Here is a 20311-nt window from a genome sequence, read left to right as displayed (position 1 = left end):
TGTGTGCGGCTTCCTGTGAGGCTCAAAATAGACACGCAGAAGAAGAAAGATGTCGAAAGTCCGATTTAGCCACCTGAGAGACAAACCATCAGTTCTGAGTGTGTGTGTGTGTTCACTGCACTGCCCCCAAGTGGCCAAAAGATGCTAAAAATGATGAGTCAGCCGTTTTCCGACCCATAAATGACGGGATGATTCCACGAAGTTGATGAAATACTCTTTTCTTGCTCTTCAGGCTTTGTGTGTCGCCGCATCAGCGCCGCTGATGCCAACGTGACAAAGGTCGCCGCCGTGGTGACACCCACCTTACACGTGACGCACGCCTTACATGTGACCGACAAGACGACAGCGGCATCACCGACCGGCGCCTCTGTGCTCAAGACGGGGACGACTCCTGTGGTCAAAGCGACAGCCTTCACCCGACCGCCTCCAACGCCGGCCACTGCCCCTCCAGCCACCGCCCCTCCAGCCACCGCCCCTCCAGCCACCGTTCCTCCAGCCACCGTTCCTCCAGCCACCGTTCCTCCAGCCACCGCCCCTCCAGCCACCGCTCCTCCAGCCACCGCTCCTCCAGCCACCGCTCCTCCAGCCACCGCTCCTCCAGCCACCGCCCCTCCAGCCACCACCATCGCCCCCAGTCGGCCCCGGACTGTACCCGCAGCAACCGCCGGCCACGTGGCGATGGCCTCCGGGGTCACGGCTGCCACCTCCAGTCGAACAGACGCGTCCGTCACGCTGCCGGGGTCCGTGGTGACGACCAAAGTCACAAAGACGTCCACAGACACCAGCACACCGGGTCATACGACCAGAACGGACACCACCGTCCCGGCCAGGACCAGTCCACACGTCACACAGGTGGGGAGGACGATGAGCACATGACCTCACCCGTTCACAGGTAGCTGTCACTCACTGCCTCCGTTTCCTGTCCAAAGCTGCAAAGGAAAGAACCACCATCTCCAAGCCGACTACGCCACGGTTCACTGGGGCCACCGGGACCACCGGGGCCACCGGGACCACCGGGACTACTGACACCACCGGGACCACCGGGTCCACCGGGACCACCAGGACCACCATCCTGACCACTGCAGCGCCCCCTGCTGTCCAGACCTCGGCCAGCACAACCACGCCCACGACCCCACAACCCCCAACGGCGACAGCGGCTCCAACGCAAGTTAAGACGTTCACGGTAAAATCTTAAAAAATACAAAAAAAACTTGAAACAGGTGAATTCAGAGCTGCTACTGATTGTTGCTCTTCTCTGTTTGTTTGTGTTCCAGTATTCTCTGAACAAAGGGGAGGAGGTGAGACACACACACACACACACACACACACACACACACACACACATACATACCATACATACACACCTACAGGATGTACAAGGAACTTTGGGTAACTGGGGGCATTGAAACAATAGTAATGGAAGACACAGTTTGAGCCAGTCACTACAAATAAAAATAGAAATTTTAAAAAAGGCAGGATAATAAAAGAAAGAAATGGAACATACTTGTAAAAATGGCACCGAACAAAAGCATATTAAAATGGAAAAGTAAAGGAAGTAAAATGGAATTTAGTTTTGTGAAAATCTTCTAGAACGAAGTTGTATTGAGTTGTATCCTGAGTTTGATGACGTTGATGTCTGTGACCACTACTGAACCTGATTCCCCGTCTGACTGTCATCAGTTAGCGGGTTGTTTAGTCTCATATCAGACAAACTGAAACACATTTCATTTAAGAACGGTATCCTGGTCTTACCTTTACTTATAAAGAAGTCTATGCTCCGCTCCGTCTCAACAAAAGCAGCACAACTTGTCGGTAGAAATATTCCTTTTCGTCCCTCTCTGCCTCCATGGAGACCGTCGGTCTTCTTTCATTATCACCTCCTTCTTCCGCTGAAAGTCCAGTTTAAAAATGGTTTGAGTCAGTTTCGACGTGTAATCCTCCATTACGACAGTAAAAACCAATGGATGCTGACTGGACTCACCGACTGGAGATTGGCGCCGCTGTCACTTATTCTACGGCTGAGGACGAAATCGGGAAGAATCTCTGGGCTCACTACTGCCCCCTAGCATGCGGAGGAGAACTGCTGCCTCACCTCGTGTCTCTTCACACACACGACAAAAAAATCACTGTACATTGGGTACATCAGCTAAACTCTGTAAGTTCAGTTCATCTGCTCGCGTTCGACCATTTTAACAGTGACATCCGGGGACGTCAGTCTGGTCTCCTGCTAGCAGCCAGCAGTCATTGTCAGTCCACTGGATAAATTGTCCAGTGGATACATTTAACCACTGACTTTATTTTCACGTTTTACATTTTTGTTCTTTCGATGATGTCAGGTGAGTCAGGTGCCTCACCTGACATCACTGCACGTCACTGGTTGATTCATACAATCTGGCGGTTTGTCTGACGGCCGCGGCTTTGGGTGGATCTCCTCCCTGGACAGGAAGTGAAGCCGACATATAAAAAGATTCCAGTGACTGGGTGGAAAAAGTGTCTTAATGGGAACCTTCCTGTCTTTCACCGGCTTCCTTCTTTCCCACACCTCTCAGTCCAGTGTGTGCGGGTCACATGGAACCGTTACATAATGAAACAACAGTACAACTGTCACATCACAAGAGACAAATGTAAATATTAACATGACACTTTTAGCTCCATCTGAACAGTTCCTTGTGACTGGAACCAAAGATATTCTCAAAGGAACTTTCCCACACCTGTTGAAACCTCTAACATCGACCGTGGCGCTGGTGTTACATTCATGCTAGCATACTTTGGGAGTACCGTAATTACACAAATAATTGCACTCAATCACAAAACATCCAACAGTTCCTGGGAGCTTAGAGGTGTCACCCGGTTCCTCTACCTGATGTGAAGAAGGAGCTAGGAGAGGGAGGAAACGTCCATCTGTTCCTGAAAGTTGAGAACATGTTGCAGTTATCACAGTAACCACAGTGAGTCATTACCGTAATAACAGCAATTCCGATGTGTAGTGCAATTTCTCAACTATCAGAAATCGATGGATGTTTTTTCCTCCTAGCTCCTTCTCCACACCAGGTAGAGGAACCGAGTGAACTTCTCAACTTTCAGGAACTGTTTTCTACGTCAAAGTATGCTAGCGTGAAAGTGGCGGCAGCGATGCCCTGGGTTTTAAAGGGTTAATGTACAAAGAACCACATTGTTGACGTGCAGAAAGAAGACGAGAAGGATTTGGTGGAGGTGTGCAGGCGGCTGATGGGGAACCTGAGAGATGGAAACTGCAACCTGACGTGGCGCCACAACAACGGAAGAATACAGTTTGAGAGTGTGGAGATAACCGGCAAAGGTATGGCTGCAGGTCATCACGACACAGGAGCACATCTCATCCCAACTTCACAATGTCAAGACCTTTGACCTTTAACTCTTTAAGTTTGTCACGTGATCTTTCAACCAATCAGGTCCATGTGTGACACTGACCCAGAACCCGAACAGAACCTGATTCATGAACATCAAAATCATTCACTTGAACTTCCCTTTCAGTGAAACCTGCTCTCGCTGCTCAGTTCTATGAGGAGATCACCAAGGTAAGAGTGTGTTCCTACGTCAGGAGAAACCGTGAACGTGACTCGCAGTTCCGATGGGAAGAAACGATCTTCTTCTTCTTCTTCTTCTTCTTCTTGTCTTTTTCCACCTCAAGAAACCAACAGATAACAAAACCCTGATCGCCATCCTGGCTTCCTGCGGAGCTCTGCTAATCATGATCGTCATCCTCGCTGTGTGCGCCTCCCACCACCGCAAACCATACAGCGAGAACCAGGTAGACCAACAAAAATACGTACAGTTTTGTTTGTTTTCCAATTTCTTGAATTTTTACATTTTTGTAATTTTCTATTTTTTAAAATATAATCTTCAATTTTTATGTATAAAGTAGATATTTTATTGCTCACATTGTGTAATTTTTCAAATTTTAAAAATCTTTTAAAATGTTTTTTTAATTAAATTTAATTCACTTTCACTTTATCATGATTTATTATTTAGTTATCGTTTTTATTGGTCAATTGAATAAGTTGTCGAGTTTTCAGCCAACTCTAACTCGTCGACAGCAACACCTGACGGAGGAGCTGCAGACAGTGGAGAACGGTTACCATGACAACCCCACACTGGAGGTGATGGAGGTGCATCCGGAGATGCAGGAGAAGAAAATGGCGCTGAACGGCGAGTTCAACGACAGCTGGATCGTCCCCATTGACAACCTCCTGAAGGAGGAGCTGCCTGACGAGGAGGACACACACCTGTAGGACACACACCGGGGACAGACCAATCCACATCCGCCTGACCTTTCACCCCCGACCCTGGGGCACTCCTGCCTGACAAAAACTGTCTCACCTTCAAACACAAAGCTCCACATTCCTGATCTGATGTGCTGGCCCTACGTCGCTATGACAACCAACGGATCCAACGGATCAATGAACAGGGTGTTTCTGAGGAATCCGTACTGTGCCTTGTTTGATGTTTGCAGAGGCGGGACGGTTTTCTGTCTTAATTTCATTGTTTTCGTCAGGATGTTTGTGCACAAACATGTAATAGTTTTCATAGAATCAACACAGACGTGATGAGTCACTTGGTGAAACGGGCCTCGACTCATCTTCACGTACGTTAAACCTTCACACGTCAAAAGTTCACATCCTTCGGTTTTAACCAGGGGGATCTTTCTCTCCATTCAATTTCGTCCATTTTGCTGCCGTCAACTTCTCTGTGAACATGAAACTCACGTCACAGTTTGACTCAGACTTGTTTGATTGTGAATCAGGGACTTGATCTTCGGAACAGAATCATGACGTCAGTGGCAGAAGCGTCACGTCAGAAGCGTCACGTCAGAAGCTTCTGCCGTCAGACAATCCGAGTATTTAACTTGCTGTGTCATGTATGATCAGTTGAACACATACGCAACTACTAACTGCTGAGTCATCACGCACGAGTGGATTCATGACATTGTTATTTTTACAAACCACGGTGTTCGAACTGAAAATAAACTTTTTTTAAGACATCTAAAAATAAAAATTCTAATCAATTTCAAAACTTAAAAAGAATCTATTGTTTCACAATATTTAAATCTCCAATTTTTTAAGATGTTTTAATACTTAAAAAAAATCTTTTTAAGATGTGAAAAAAGAAAAGGTTCTCGAGGACAAGTCCATCCCAAACAGTAACTTAACTGCTCATATTCATTTCAGTTTGTTCCCAGCTAAAAAGTTAAAATATGTATATACGTTCACTTTAATCCATATACGTGTGATTCCATCACCTTCAAAGCGTTTTAATCTTTGTCTGTCACGAGTTTCACAGTGCTACGTCCACCAGAGTACGCACACAGTATTTTTGTATTTATGAGTGGTTGCAGACGCAAACAAACAGGAGTCTGACACACTGGAAGCTGTAAATTAACTGTTGACTTGTGTTGTTTAAACATCAAATAAAGGACGTGTTTATTTTTTTTTTCCAAATGTAACCTCTCTGTTGCTCTGATGGTCAACAGGGGGCAGTAGTCACAAGCAGACACAGGAAATGACAGAAAACGTGAACAAAATACAATCTTTATTCATTTGATTATGTACATTACATACAATGGAATACTAGAAGGCTTTCTACACATTCACCGCATCACGTTAGTGCTCAGTGATCGGAGAGAACCAGCGTACGACGCCTGAGGTCCACCCAGGGCCCGGGGGGTAAAATATAACCAGCAAACAGGATGGAGGAGGAGGATATTTACCCTAAGATACCAATAAGAGTCGTATTTGGCATTCTTTTTTTTGTACAAAGGTGCTATTCATTCATTCTTTTTTTCAGCATGTCTCTCTCTCACACACACACACACACACACACACACACACACACACACACACACACACACACACACACACACACACACACACACGCAGTGTCAAAGAAACATCATCAGTCAGGAGCTTGTGTAGTGATGGGACAACAATCCCACTAAACCGTCTCCAGTTGTTTCCCTGGCACGTCCTCTATGTTCATAGCGTCTCATGCTAGCGTGACGCGCCACGCTAGCATGAGACGCTATGTTAGCATGAGACACCGGCATGTGTGTGAACCACCAGTATAGAGACATGAAGAAAACAGCAGAAAAAAAAGTTCTCTCTCACACACCCACACAGACAGACCAACCGACAGACACAGGATCTGATGTTTTCCTTTAGAGGGCCAGTAATTGATCTATAACACCTTTATCAACCTGAACCAAACGTCTGTCAGCAGAGTCCCATCGCGTTCATCAACGGTTCAGGAGGTTCTACTCATTTATCAGCTCACACAAATCAAACAAATAGAAATGTGTGTGTAGTTATTTACTAAAATGGTTACACTTTTTTTCCCTGCTCAACAATCGCTGCGACATCACTGACAGTCGATAACGGGGGCAAAGAACCTGTGTGCAGTGACGTGTTTCCTCCATTACTGGCTTCAAATAAATGAATCCCTTCATAGGTTTGACGCCGGAAATGAAGAACTCAGAGAAAAAGATCAAATAACCTGTCAAATCCTCTGTTTTTGGCCTTTTGTGTGGAAAACAAAACCAAAACAGATTGGGGTGGGGGGTTACGCACTCCTGGAAATTCACGAGGGAGGGAAACTTCAAAGACTATCGTGAGGGGGAAAAGCGGACACACGCACGCACGCACGCACGCACACACTCACTCATCCAAATTCACACACACACACACACACACACACACACCACACACACACACACACACACACACACACACACACACACACACACACCACACACACACACACACACACACACAGTGGTTGAGGTGACGACGTCACAGCTGGAGGTCAGTGTGGTTGTGGAGGGGTTCCGTCCCACGCGCGGGGCAGGAAGTAGAAAAATAACTGCTCTCTCTCCTCCGTCTGGGAGTGTGAGTGTGTGTGTGTGTGTGTGTGTGCGCATGGTGCTGGAGGAGGTTCCAGCAGGTCGTGGGGTTCGGGGGGGTTAGAGGGTGATGAGGTCGACCAGGTTGCCCTTCGGTGGAGTCATGCTGTCTGGAAAGAAGTTGACGAGTGTGTCGAAGAGCTGCGTTCGCTGAGCATACGTCTGGTCGACGTCGGAGAATCCTGAGCGATGAGGGGAGGAGACGGTCAGGTTTGGGGAGGGGTCACGTTCAAGGAAAAAACACCAAGAAGGAAAACAGATGTTCTTAAATTCCTTCTACCCATATTCTTAATGTTGAATTTAACACCGACGATATCGCCCATGAATTTACCGTAATTACATGACTATCTGCACAATCAGAAAATGTCAAATGGTTCCTGAAAGGTGAGAAGTCTCACTGGGTTCCTCTACCTGGAGTGAAGGAGCTAAGAGAAGGAGACGGCAGGTGTGCTGCTGACATTACGGTAATCCCATTCGTTCTGTTGCTGGAAGCCGGTCGTTACCGTAATGACAGCAACTTGGATGTAAAGTACAACTTCTCAGCTTTCAGGAACCGATGGACGTTTTCCGATTGCGCAAATAGTCACGTAATTACGGTACTCCAAAGTATGCTAGAACCAAGTATTTTGCAATACTGTGACCGAGTGACCTTTCACACACTGACCGTCAGCGCAGTATGTGAAATGTCAAAGGTCAGAGTCTTACCAAGAGGGATAAACTCGGAGCTGGACTTGAAGAGAGCCGAGGGCAGGAGCTGGAACTGAAGCACGGAAACATGTGTGAGTGTTACCGTCGTTCTCCTCTCTGCAGCAAAATGGAGCGGGGGCACATGCCGTACCTCTTTGGTCTCCTCGGGGTCCGTGTGGTCCACGGTGAGCGACAGGTCGTCCTGCAGGTACTTGAGCGCGCTCAGGGGCTCCGACTGGGCTTTCTCCTCAAACCTGTCCCGTCAGAACACAGCCTCAGTGAGGACGCATTGGTGCTGCTGTACCAGCGGCCAACCACTAGATGGCAGCAGAAGATCAACATCTAGATGTAGGTCGTTTCTCCACGGCAAACGTCATCGCAGGTGGAGTCTTGTTTAAGTCTAAAATAATCATGTGTTTGACTGAATAAAACTAAAAACATTTTACACCCACTGGGGAGCTGATGTTTGTCAGAATAACTGTGAAAATAACAAATGTAGAGTAACTGCTGCTGACGGACAGACGATGGACCGTCTCCGTGGACCAGTGGTTAGTGGGTCTGTCGGTTCCATGTTAGTTCAGCTGTTGAACGGTGGTGTCTGTGCGTCGGGGATGCGACCTGCTGCCGCGCTGTGAGTTGACCTGTATTTCCTGATGAGGTATCTGCAGTGGCGGAGTAAATACTCCTTGGAGGGCCGACACAGTTTGAGGGACCAGAAGTCATCGAGGCGCATCTTGGGAGAACATGACTTCCCCGGGTTTCCACCAAACAAGTAATGGACCTGGCGGGAAAATGTGACTGAGTGAATGTTCTTTGAAACACAAACCCAGAGCAGACGCTCCAACAGCGACACTGCTGCTGCTGCTGCTTCTCTTGTTGAACATCTAATTATTCGGAGCCAGGAACTGTTGGAACGTTTTCTCGACATAATTCCGGTCCTCAGGATCTAATAGTTTTCACTTTTGTCGACAAGGAAGTGAAATCAGATGAGCTGGGAACTGTGTCACACTGTGGAGCAACAAGCTGCTGTGACCTGGGATTCTTCTGACCTCTCGTCCAATCAGAGAGCAGCGTTGACGTGAGCTGAGGTTTATTCTAGTGAACTGTGTGTGAGGATGTGTTGGCTCGACACATTATGAAACAAACCTGATAAAATGAGCAGTTGTGTATTTGTGGTGTTACTAAGTGCGTGTTACCTTGTGCATCTCATCGTAGACCAGCTGGTGTGCAAAGCGTGGACACGGTTCCTCCTCCTGCAAAGCTTTGCTCTGGTTTTCTTTTACTGCCTGATCATTTTTATACACGCAGGACCTGTGTGCACACACACACACACACACACAAAGAAGGATGAGTCAACCAAATTTGACACAGATAAAACTTCTTGGGGAACAGCTAGTACAATAAAAGATGTGTACACACACACACACACACACCAAGTACAAACGAGCACACGACACAGAATGACGCTGGCGCCTTTCAGTGGACAACGGGCAGTTAAAATCAATGTCCTGGAACAACGAGAACAGCCTGTTCTTTCCTACTGTTCAACACATGACAAGTGCCGCCATGCACGCGTGCACCACACCACACACACACACACACACACACACACACCACACACACACACACACACACACACACCACACACACACACACCACCACACACACACACCACACACACACACACACACACACACACACACACACCCACACACAGACACACTCAACCCTGGTGGCGAGCAATGGACATGCCAGGAAAAGCTCTGTTTAGACTCCTGTTGGTGTTTGAACAGTCAGTGTGTTTCTCATGCTCTCGCCCTCTCTCTACTTGCAGCGAGGAGCTGCTGAGACAATCTGGTGTGTGTGTGTTTGCTCAGAGCGTGCCGGGGCTGCACACAGACAAAGTGTGTTTTTTTTCCCATCCTGGTTCGTACCAGTTGTTGCGGGCGATGTCGTAGATCCAGAAGGAGTTGCGGACGTTCTCCTCACGTTTGTCTTTGTCTTTGCTGAGGCCCGACAGCGCGTGGATCTCGTTGAGCTCGGGGTCGATGGTGGCTCTCTGGGTGAAGCCCGTCATTGGCACTGCGGAGGTGGCGGAGGAGTCAATGTTTATTAGCGTACAGGACGTAAAAGCTGCGGATGTTTAACAAGCCGCGACAGAACAACCCAAAGCAAGCGGTAGTATTAGAGCCGATCAAAGAAAACTACTTGATAACATAGCAGCGCGCCGCCATGGCAACAGGAGTCGGCACGGAGCACGAGCGAGTGAGCAGCATACAAATGCAGCTGGTGTGAGACCTGTGAGAGTCAAGTCTCTGATCACTGGTTCACTCCGACACACGTGGACAGGTCAGGAGGAAACCTGATGTTTAAAACCAGACAACTGTCTGATCGGGGCTCCCAACTTAGCAACAGCTGGTTCGGGTGATGGCGACTCAAGGGATGATCTAGTTACTGGAACGCATGGTGATCAAAGAAACAAAAGGTCACAGACGATCACGCCATTAGCTCTGTTGCTGGCAGCTGACAAGTCATTACCGTAATGACAGCAACTTGTCAACTTGCAGGAACTGATGGAGGGTTTCTCCTTCACATTAGGCAGAGGTTTTCTGATAGTTACGGTATTCAAATGTCTGCTGCCTAAAGTGCAAATTTTAAACAACAAATAAACATTTGCCGCATCTGTAAATTTTCCGTTTGGAGACGAGCGATGAGTTTCAGACGGCACATTAAAGTCTAGTTTTCAGCTCGCGGGTTACGCTAGCGAGTGCTGTGGAACATACACGTCACCGGGACGAGACGCTGCGACTGCTGCTACTGCCTGCCGGCTGAGCCCGGTTCGACTGATTTAAGAGACGGACAGAGAGAACTGTTTGTACTCACTGCTTCCTTCTGCAGAAAGAACCCTTTGTTACGCTCCTCACACATTTCAGTCGGTACGTTTCTCCCTCAGCTAGCGTCACTACATCCACATTCCCTGTCGCCGACAGAGTGCAGCGGCCACAAGCAGTCTGCGGGCAGAGGAGGCTGCCGGAGCCTTCCCCTCGCAGCCCACGTCCAAGTCACCGGTGGTGACTTCATTTACGGGTGACAAGTCCTTAGGACATAGCGTGAGCGCATGAGGAGGTTTTAGTTCCTAAATCCCTCACTGAGCTGTTTTAATGTGTCTGCTGCTGGACCAATTGCGGTCCACAGGTTGAGAACCCACCGAGTGTTGGCACGGCACTGACTCCCTGAACACATAGATGTGTAGTTTATGGGGGTAGCGGGAGAAGTGGACCTGAAATCACCTTCACAGCCCATTCATTCCTAAGATGGGGAAACAGTGTTTTTGTTGTTTTGGGTTTTTTTATCGTCAACTGTTATCACATTTAACATCAGGGACTCCTGGTCATAACCAACACTGTGTGACGAGTGTCGTGTTCGTGGTCTCTGATGACTCTGGTGTCGAAGAATAAACACTTCCACACCCGGCGTCGTTCATCCCTGTTAGAGGAAGAACCAGCCAGCGTCGTCACCCCCACACTCCCATCGACTCCTACCCATGCCCGAGTCCTTCTTGGTGCCGTCTGTATTATCTCCACGTGGTCTCCGTCCACATCGTAGCTGAAGAAATCGTTGAGGTACGTCTTGACCTCTGACCTCCGAAGACGTAGAGACAGCGGTTTCTCTGCACCGAGGGAGAGCGACAACACATGCGTGAGGAGGAGCGCGTGGGTGAACGTGTGAAACCCAGCGAGCGCTGGAGCACCAGACTCACAGTGTGGAAGAGCATGCAGTGTCCGATGCGGGACTGGATGTCCTCTGGCCCGGCGTTACACGAGTCCTCGCGCAGGAGGCTCCAAGTTCCCGCCTGGCAGTGGTAGGCATACAGGCCGCTGAACTGCGGCTCTGACGTCCGGCTGTCCTCCACGCTGCCGTTGCATGTGAGGATTCGACCGCCGAATGTGTAGATCATGTGCTTCTCTGAGTCCATGCACATCTGCGTCAGCAGAGGAGGGACAAGACATCAGGACGAGGTCACGTGTCCGGCGACGTATGTGGCTCGTGAGGCGGAGCGGACACTACCTGATGGTCGAACACCAGCTTGGGCCCCCCGTCCGCCGACGTGTCCTCACTGAGGAGCGTCCACGTGTTGACGTCGATGTCGTAGCGGTAGAAGTCGCTCTTCAGGGATTTGCTGTTGCGTACGCTGGAGTCCAGGTAGCGACCCAGCGTGTAGATCTGCCGCCGCTGGGAGTCAATGCACATCTTGTGACAGGAGCGGGCGCTCGGGCCGTTCTGACGGACGACACACACACGCACACACACACACGTTTACTTTGCTGTGGTTCATAATCATCTGTCATGCTCTGAAGAGAAGGATCTCACCTCCTTCTCAGTGTCTCTGGAGATGCAGGCCCACTGGTTCTCCTGGACGCTGTAAGCCCAGAAGTCGGCCAGGTCCTGAGTGCCGTCCCAGCCCCCGAACAGGTACACCGTCTCTGCAGGACGCAGACCGCAGGAGGACAACAACTTTATCTGGCTCTTTGAGCAGCTTCTTCTCCACCGATCGCCCATATGGAGCGTCCAGACTGGTGCCTCGACGGGCTCGTACATGGAGTGACTGAAGGCGACACGTTAGCCAAATGTCGCCGTCACTGTCGCGCTACAGATACGTGTCGGGTCCATTATGCTGCTCGGCCACAACGATTTCCACAAAGCAGATCTCTCAGACTGGAAGTCACTCACAATCCGATACAGTGAATCTGGTTTAATTTTCAAAATATAGTACCAAATGCTGGCTCGGAGTGGACCTGCGGCGATGCAGGCGCTTCCAGTGTAAACCGGGGAGGAGTCGTATGAACGTCCATCACGAGCAGTATTATGAGAAATTTACTGGTTGTTGCCGTTCTAGTTTCACCACATTGTAACAAGACGGAAAAAAAGCCGCTCTGAATTCTGTCTGTACGACAGACAAAGATGGCGCCTCGGTGTGATGACGTGTACGTGAGCGGAGGCGTCGTAACCAGGGTGATGACCGTTGTCATTGTTGACGTGTGGCTGAGGTTGTTGGCTGGTGACCGGACCGATCTGATGACAAAGAACCCAGGAATGCTCTCGGGAAAGAGAAGCCACAAGAGGAACGTCTCCCAGCATGGAGGTGGGTTGGTGCTCGCTGAGACACGGAGGAGCATCGCCCTCTCCGCAGACGCTGCATCACCCTCGCACACACAAACACAATGCAGGCTTTTATCTTTCAGATGGCCGGCGGGGGAAGAAATACGCCGCCAAAAACAATCGTGTTGTGTCTTGGAATTAATTTATGTGCTCTTGGAAAAGAAATGCGAGGATATTTGGGAGAAAACTGCGGAGAGGTTGAATTGATTCAACAGTAATAGAAGTCTGAGTCAACGTAGGACGAGATGAGTCACAGCTCGGGCTGCGGCGGGACTCACCCGTCGGACGTCAATGACCATTTGATGTCCTCCCCTCATCCCGGCCTGTTGTCATCCCCATCACCTGTAGGGATGGGAGGAAGGAAGGAAGGAAGGAAGGAAGGCAGCGGTGGTTTCAGCCACGAGGACTCAGAGGTTTATGTTAGATTGGGAGCGTCTGAGGAAAGAGTCTCACTGTTCACGTCGTCTCGGGGGTTTTCCTGGGTACTCGATGTACCTTTGTTACATTTGGGGATGATCTGGCTCCAGCGGGGCTTGTACTCCTGCTGGCTGATGTACTGGTAGAACAGGCCGTCTGGAGAGGACAGACCAGGATCCAACGTGAGCACAAGTCACAAAGAGGCGGTCAACTCCTCGTCGCCACGTGACCGCTAACAGCTACCTCTCACAGCTTTGTCGATGAGGTCCTCGCAGGCGTCGAAATCCCCCTGCAGCACGAGCCGGTCGTGCAGGTGTGTGAGCATGGGGTGTTCGAGCGCTATCCGAGTCTTCTTCTGCAGCGACTCAAAGGCCTCGGTGTAGTTATGTTGCCGGAAGTGCTTGAGGCAAAGGCGGATGGCTTCCTGCTCTCTGTACTGTAGAAGGTAGGAGACACACAGGTGGACGCAGAGAAGACATCAACATTACAGACACAACAGTGAGGTTGGACATTCTGGTGACGGAAACCTTTGTGGTGTGAAGAAACGTTATCACAAATATATTCTGGACTCATCGGTATCTGTTCCGTGCAGCTTCAATTACTGAATTATTATCATTATGGTTATTTGTGTCGTTTTCTCCCTCTCTGGCCTTGTTACAAGAGCGCTCCATGATTTAAGGCCTCAGCAACTCCTTCACTGAGACCAGTAAGTATTTTTCCAAAAAAACATCCAAAAAGTTTTATTTGTGTTTTGAATTCCCTCACAACTGATCATATCTGCTTCAAACACACCGAGGTGTTTCACACAGACTCTGGTTGAGTGCAGAAAGGTTACGACACTGGATGGAGGCTCAAGAGAAGGACCTGTCCCTGACCTGTCTGTCTTCTACTTCCACTGAGTGTCACAGTTGACTTTGTTTGCTTTTTCAGCTGCGCCAACGTCTGTAGGTTAGACCAACACTGAGCGGCTAAGCTGCCCAATGAATAATCCATAAACAAACATGCTAAAACCACACTGAGCTTCTCTGGAAGGGACCACTTGTGCCACATTGATCCACTGAACGTGGAGCGTCTCTGCAGCTTCTGTGTGGTCCCATGGAAGAGCACTGACGCAGCACTCAACAGGTTTTAATGCAGCAGGAACATAGAAACCTCATCAAATCCAGTCATATTTCTGTTCAGCTGGAAGTGCTCACCTTGCTGTACCAGTTAAGGCAGGGCTGCACCACATCAGGATCTTCGATACCATGCAGCTCAATGTACCAAATACTGAAGTTAAAACTAGGACCCCACGACATCAGAGGCACTGAGACAGAGCAGGGGAGGATGGAACAGAGAGGAAGATGAGACTTCTACACGACCCATGAGTCAAAGAAGGCATCGTTCTAACAGCAACAAATGAAAATCAGCTCTCACCTATTTTGACGAACCGACAGGGAAACATCTGCTCATCGATCTTGTGCTTTAAGGTGACGTTTCCTTGTTGTAGTCGTTTTTAAGGCCACTGGCGCAGACAGAAAGAAGAGGCAGCAGTTGAAATCAGACCTCTGGGTTCCACGTACAAACCTGAAGCCTGGCACACACTGGAAGTCTGTGATGTGTGCAAGTGTGTGTGTGTGTGTGTGGGTGTGTGTGTGTGTGTGTAGGAGAAGCCAAAGTCGACCTCAGTATGGAACCACGGTTTTCACGCATTTAAAATGTGCCAACACAAAGCATCCGGGTTGGATCCATCAGTTTTTCTGGGCTGTGGTTCTTCACAAGTTTGTGATCCCAAGCATTCATTGCACTTAGCTGTGCATTCCTGACAAAGCTGACAACCTGGAAACTGTTCAGCAACGCCCCAAAAAGAACCTCCAAACAAAAACAGGTACTTCAGGGGAATCAGCACGTCCAGAGCGGCACATTTGTCCAACGTCTCAAGAAGACCAGAAAGACGCAACAGCTGGAATTTGAATCCCATCTCACCTGGACAAAAGCTCTGTCATGTTCTCTTCACTCATCCCACCAAACACTTTGAATTTCTTCAGGTGCATACGTGAGTTTTCTCATATTTCCCGAAGGTGATGCTCTGAACCACTGCCGGCCTCTCCAGCTTCAAGATTAAAAACTGGGGGGGGATGAAAGACAGAAAAATACGTTATTTATGTGCGATAAAGGAAAAAGCCCTGGGTGTCCATGATAGTTCAGCCACAGCAAAGAGATAAGTGCTTTATCTAAAATGACCAGAGCAGGTCAATCTACTGCATCAGGTACAGTAAGAGCCATTACATACAATCTGTGAGCTGCATCTACATGTCTACAGGACATCCAATGTCAAAGCATCGCAGGCGACCGATGGGAAACCACACACAAGAACATTCAACGGATGTACCACTCATAAAGGGATGTGTACAACATCTGCATGAGAAGCTCAGACTACCATAGAAACGTCAGTTTTACGAAAAATGCTTTTCACACAGAATCTATCAATGTCCATTTTATACTCACAGAGACAAACATTACAGAGCCTCAACTGCCTTTAAAACAAACACCACAGAGTATAACAAGTGCTGCCACAATGCCTGTAGTGGTTTGTCAGGTATCGCAGCACGTTTTGATAAGTTATGCTGCTGCTTGGAACACACCATGACTCCCGTGGCCTGCAGGTCCAAACATCTGACTAGCACGCCACAACTTCAATGACAGAACATCACAATCAATGAAGCAGCAGTTCTGGCCTTTCAGTTCCTTCTTTCTGAGTTCTGCTTTTAAGAAACCTGCACAACACCGCAATCAAAGCAAATGTCTTCAAGCACGTCCAGTTAATCAAATGGTCACAGGATGCACATCTACCTGTGGAGGATAGTTGCTCTCTGAAGACCACCTGGAAGACTGATCATTAGGTTTGTCCACCAATACATTTCTGAAAACAAAAGTGATTGTTAATGGAATTCACAGCGTGTGACATCACATTTAACGGTCATAGTATCAGATATGTGTATGTGTGTTTAACAAACTGAAAATGAGTCAAATGAGAACGCGGTTTTATGCAGTGTGATTACTGTAACTGCCCTGTAACCTAGCTAGCTAGCTTACTAGCTTATACCTAGCTAGCTAACTTACGTCAGTTCCAGTCAAACTGTTGTGACAGGTGAACAAGCAACAGGCCAATGTTGGGTATTTCTTGTTGACATAACACGCCATAGCTTATTTATTTGTACGTGTTCAATTGGGTCACTTTCCTAACACCAACTGCAAGTAACTGGATTCGTTTTTGGTGCTAGAAACAGAGCTCTGTGGTTAGATAACAGCAGCTAACGCTAGTTGTCTACTTATTCGGGAGTCCAGCGCTGGCCAATGTGAACGCTCGTTTTTCACACGCTGGCGCACAGCGTGAAGTTCAGACATACTGAACTGGTTTGATATCCGTTTGTATTCAATAGTAGGACGCCTCCAATAGTTGTTTGGACTAGTGATGTTGTGCGGGAACTATATAGAGCAGACACACTCGGAAGGGTTCGGTCGGAAATGTGGGAATATCAAGTAAAACCTGGAATGTACCGGAGGGACAATAGACGAGAATCAAACGCCTCTCTTGGTAATGTATTTACAGTGGCCGCAAGCTCCTGTGTTTTTGACAGTCATCAAATCTACAGCGCAATCTAAAAATACATAATGGTTAACCACAAACTTTCCATTCAGTCAACACCGCGAGAACTACCGCGCGGCGACGGTGACTAAACCAAACGCCCCTTCATCCGTTGGCTAAGCGAGCTAACTGGCTGGGATTGCAGCCGATCTAGGCCAGTGGGGCTGGGTGGAGGAAACACCGGTGCACCGACACGGCCAGGAACCAGCCCGCAACCACCGACACCGCGGCGTACGCCCGTCCGACCGGGGGGGCACATCACTCACTCAGGTAAATATGTAGAAGAGTAAGAGCTCCACTTAAAAAACGCTGAAAGTAAGGACCCTGCTCTCAGGAACGACGGCCATCTTGTTGCAGAAAATAACAAGCAGCCTGGGTTAGCGGGAGGCTGGCGCGAGCCCTTAAAGGGACAGTACACCCCGCACGTGCGCACGGAAATCATGTCATGTTCAATTCAATTCAGTTTTATTTGTACAGCCCAACGTCACAATACATTTGTCTTGACGGACTTACTACACATTGTTTTAGACCCCAATCAGGGCGAGGAAAAACTGCCCAAAACCCCAAGCTCAATATGTATTATTATTTTATTCCACTAACAACTCCAAATGATTTTGTTTGTTGTAATTGTATTTACCCTTTGTAAGGTGAGATTTGATTTACATTTGTTTCGAATGGCTCCTTAAATAGAATTTATTTGTAATGTATTATTATTATTATATTATTATTATTTAGAAGGCTTACATCTAAATATAAATTATAGAATGTGTGTTTGCATATTGCAACTTGTATTTTAACACTGCATTTGTCATTCATCCTGTAAAATCTGCTCAAGTATGAACATGAACACAGCTTAACCCAATTGTGTGTTATGGCCCACAAACTGTGAAGTTGTTGTTGGTGTTGCTCCATTGAATAACTGCTCAGCTAGATACAATTTGCAACACCACCACTTGTTTTGTTTTTGACTTGTTGGCCCAATGGGAAACCCACTTCGCAGTCAGTGTAGGCACAACACAAAACAAATAGTTCATAATGTGAGACATAAAAATCCATACAATTACCACAGTACAAAAAGATGCAGCCAAACCCCATAATGCTGATCCTTTAAGTAAACTCAGGTATGAATGCATTAATATTTCATCCCGCTCATTACGCGATTAATTATAGAATCTGAAGTTTACTGTGTAAAACTTGACGGTCTTGTTTCAAAGAACCTTTCAGGCTGATCTCAGTGACACGTCCATGTAACTGGTGTCTGACGCGATGTATGAATCATCTGCTGAGGGGCTTTATTCCACTTAGACGGACATCTTTTAGCTCATTGTAGAGCAGAACATGACTCATCGTCTTCATCTCCCTGAACCCCCCACCACACACACACACAACACTACCACACCCTCCGCTTGTCAGGAAAGATCATCCAGAAAGGTAGTTGGTGCGTTGATTTGTGTTATAAATTGCACATTGTGCTGATACATGTGCACCTCTTCCAAACTTTATTCAGATTAATGAGCTCCATGGTAAATAATGACAAATAACAATTATTTGACAGTATCTGAGAAATTACTGTGAAACTGTGCACTTGCTGACAAGTGATTTACCCAAATAAAAGATCAGAGTCTATGCAAACACGATACGAAATGATATGATAATCCTTCACAAGGAATATAAGTACCTCATAGTGCAGTATTGATAATATGTAAAGTCTCATGAAAAATATATGTAAACACTTCATAAACTATAGTACAAACAAAATCTGTGAGCGTGTTAGTTTCAGGTCAGTGAACAGAAAGTGACACGCAGGTGATGCATGTCTCTGTTGTACCTGCCCCATAGATTAGCAGGACAAAAGGAGACACTTTAGCTGGCAGTGCAGTCTGATGTCAGGATGAGGTGCTAGGGGGGCACAAAAAAAACAACAAAAAAAAAACAAGCAAGGGAGCGGGGAGGTGTCTTTGTTGGAGAAAGTTGTAATCCGCTCAAACCACAGGGGGTCCACAGCCTCTGGGTTGGTCACACGCTCCTGACAGTCAGCAAAGAGGGACGCACTGAGGAAACACTCCTTTAACTCCAAATGCTTCCTGATATACTGTATGTCCTCATGAAGCCTGTGTGTGTGTGTGCGTTAGATACCCATCTGTAAAAAATGAGTAAACCTTTATTACTTTAAGGGAACTAACTGTTCCAACACAAATGATTTGTATTGGACTAACAGAACAAATATAATAATAAGTGAAGGTGTTACTTTAGCGTAAATGAAGAAAGAGTTCCTACACTGTAGAAGAGTCTGGCATGCTGCAGAGCTTTTCTGTTAAATCTCAGGCGGAAGTGTGAGGTTTTGATGAATCATCTGTGAGTGGACTTCTTCCAGACTTCATGATGTGATGGGAATGATAATGGTGTTTCTTCTGAGTGCTCGTCCTTGTCTTGGCACAAGCCGGCTTCCTCTTCCTGTAAATAGAAGGGCATTGGTCCAGATGAGTTTGTACGGATTTGAACAGGAACAACTCACAACGCTGCTAAGTTCTGACTGGTGTGACAGCAATTCAGTCGTGTACGATCCTTCTCTAACAACAACAACAGTATTTGAAATGTTATATTCACCTTCCTTATAAATAATATGATCGTCACAAGCAGACATCTTTTATTTTATTCATACAACAAAACTGTTGTATTCAACGGGACGCACCTATGATGAAATGAGGTTTTTATGTGTTCACGTCATCGTTTTTATCATCATCATCACAACTAATCCGATTCCTCATCATCACGCACAACCACACGTTCTCCCTCATCTTCATCAATAGTCATATGATCATCAGAGTAAAGTCGTTGTATCGTCACATGACCAACACCCTCATCCTCATCACGTCTCTCTTCTTCATCGCACTGATGGCATCATCATCATCACACACACTCACACACACACACCGACAACACAGTCATCCTCGTCGTCATCGTTCCGGTAAGAACACCGTGCACCGGTCCGGGTGGCGTCTGTCACGCGTTGACACCGAAAACACGAGCGCAGCATCTCATCTGATCGTGAACGCGCCCTCGCGCCGTCACGTGGGAGGTCCCTTTAAGTTTGCGAGGCTCGAGCGCGTGCGTCACATGGACGTGATCTCATGAAAAGGCAGGAACACGCTGAGCCGAGTTCTTGGCTGGGGAGGGAGGAAAAACACCAAAACACACGCAGTCATCCGACGACAGCGGGAGAGAGAGCCGAGCCGAGTCCAGCCGAACCGAGCCGAGCCGAGCCGAGCAGCCGAGCGCCACCGGGGCGGGCTGAGCTGGACTCGCTGCTGCTGCTGCTGCGCCTGTTGGGACGGGACGTGTGTTCCGCTGCACCTGCCCGCGATGGAAACGCACTTTGGAGGAGGCAGCCGCCGCGTGTGAGAGCGCGTTTTCCAGGAGTTGGAGCGGACGAGCAGCGCGTCTCCGGGAGTCAACTACGTCTCCCCTCTCCCCCGGCCGCCGCA

The 20311-nt window shown here is 47.9% G+C and overlaps 1 protein-coding gene across 1 annotated transcript; it reads right to left on the bottom strand.

Moving 5' to 3' along the window:
* Nucleotides 1-6994: 6994 nt before the first annotated feature.
* LOC144741838 (muskelin-like) lies at nucleotides 6995-17173 on the bottom strand. The gene is given in 24 exon segments (XM_078624337.1): nucleotides 6995-7116; nucleotides 7640-7694; nucleotides 7773-7875; nucleotides 8263-8402; nucleotides 8818-8932; nucleotides 9556-9703; nucleotides 11164-11193; nucleotides 11196-11255; nucleotides 11258-11291; nucleotides 11382-11603; nucleotides 11690-11902; nucleotides 11993-12105; nucleotides 13056-13097; nucleotides 13100-13123; nucleotides 13277-13354; nucleotides 13442-13634; nucleotides 14395-14504; nucleotides 14615-14671; nucleotides 14674-14702; nucleotides 15164-15227; nucleotides 15230-15305; nucleotides 16031-16100; nucleotides 17093-17130; nucleotides 17132-17173. Coding segments are annotated over 24 exon segments (2178 nt in total).
* Nucleotides 17174-20311: the final 3138 nt, after the last annotated feature.

The sequence above is a fragment of the Lampetra planeri genome, unplaced genomic scaffold (assembly GCF_965212315.1).
Source record: "Lampetra planeri unplaced genomic scaffold, kcLamPlan1.2.h2 scaffold_738, whole genome shotgun sequence".
Lineage (NCBI taxonomy): Eukaryota > Metazoa > Chordata > Hyperoartia > Petromyzontiformes > Petromyzontidae > Lampetra > Lampetra planeri.
Note: the sequence above shows the minus strand (reverse complement) of the source record. Positions and strands in the feature narration are given on the sequence as shown.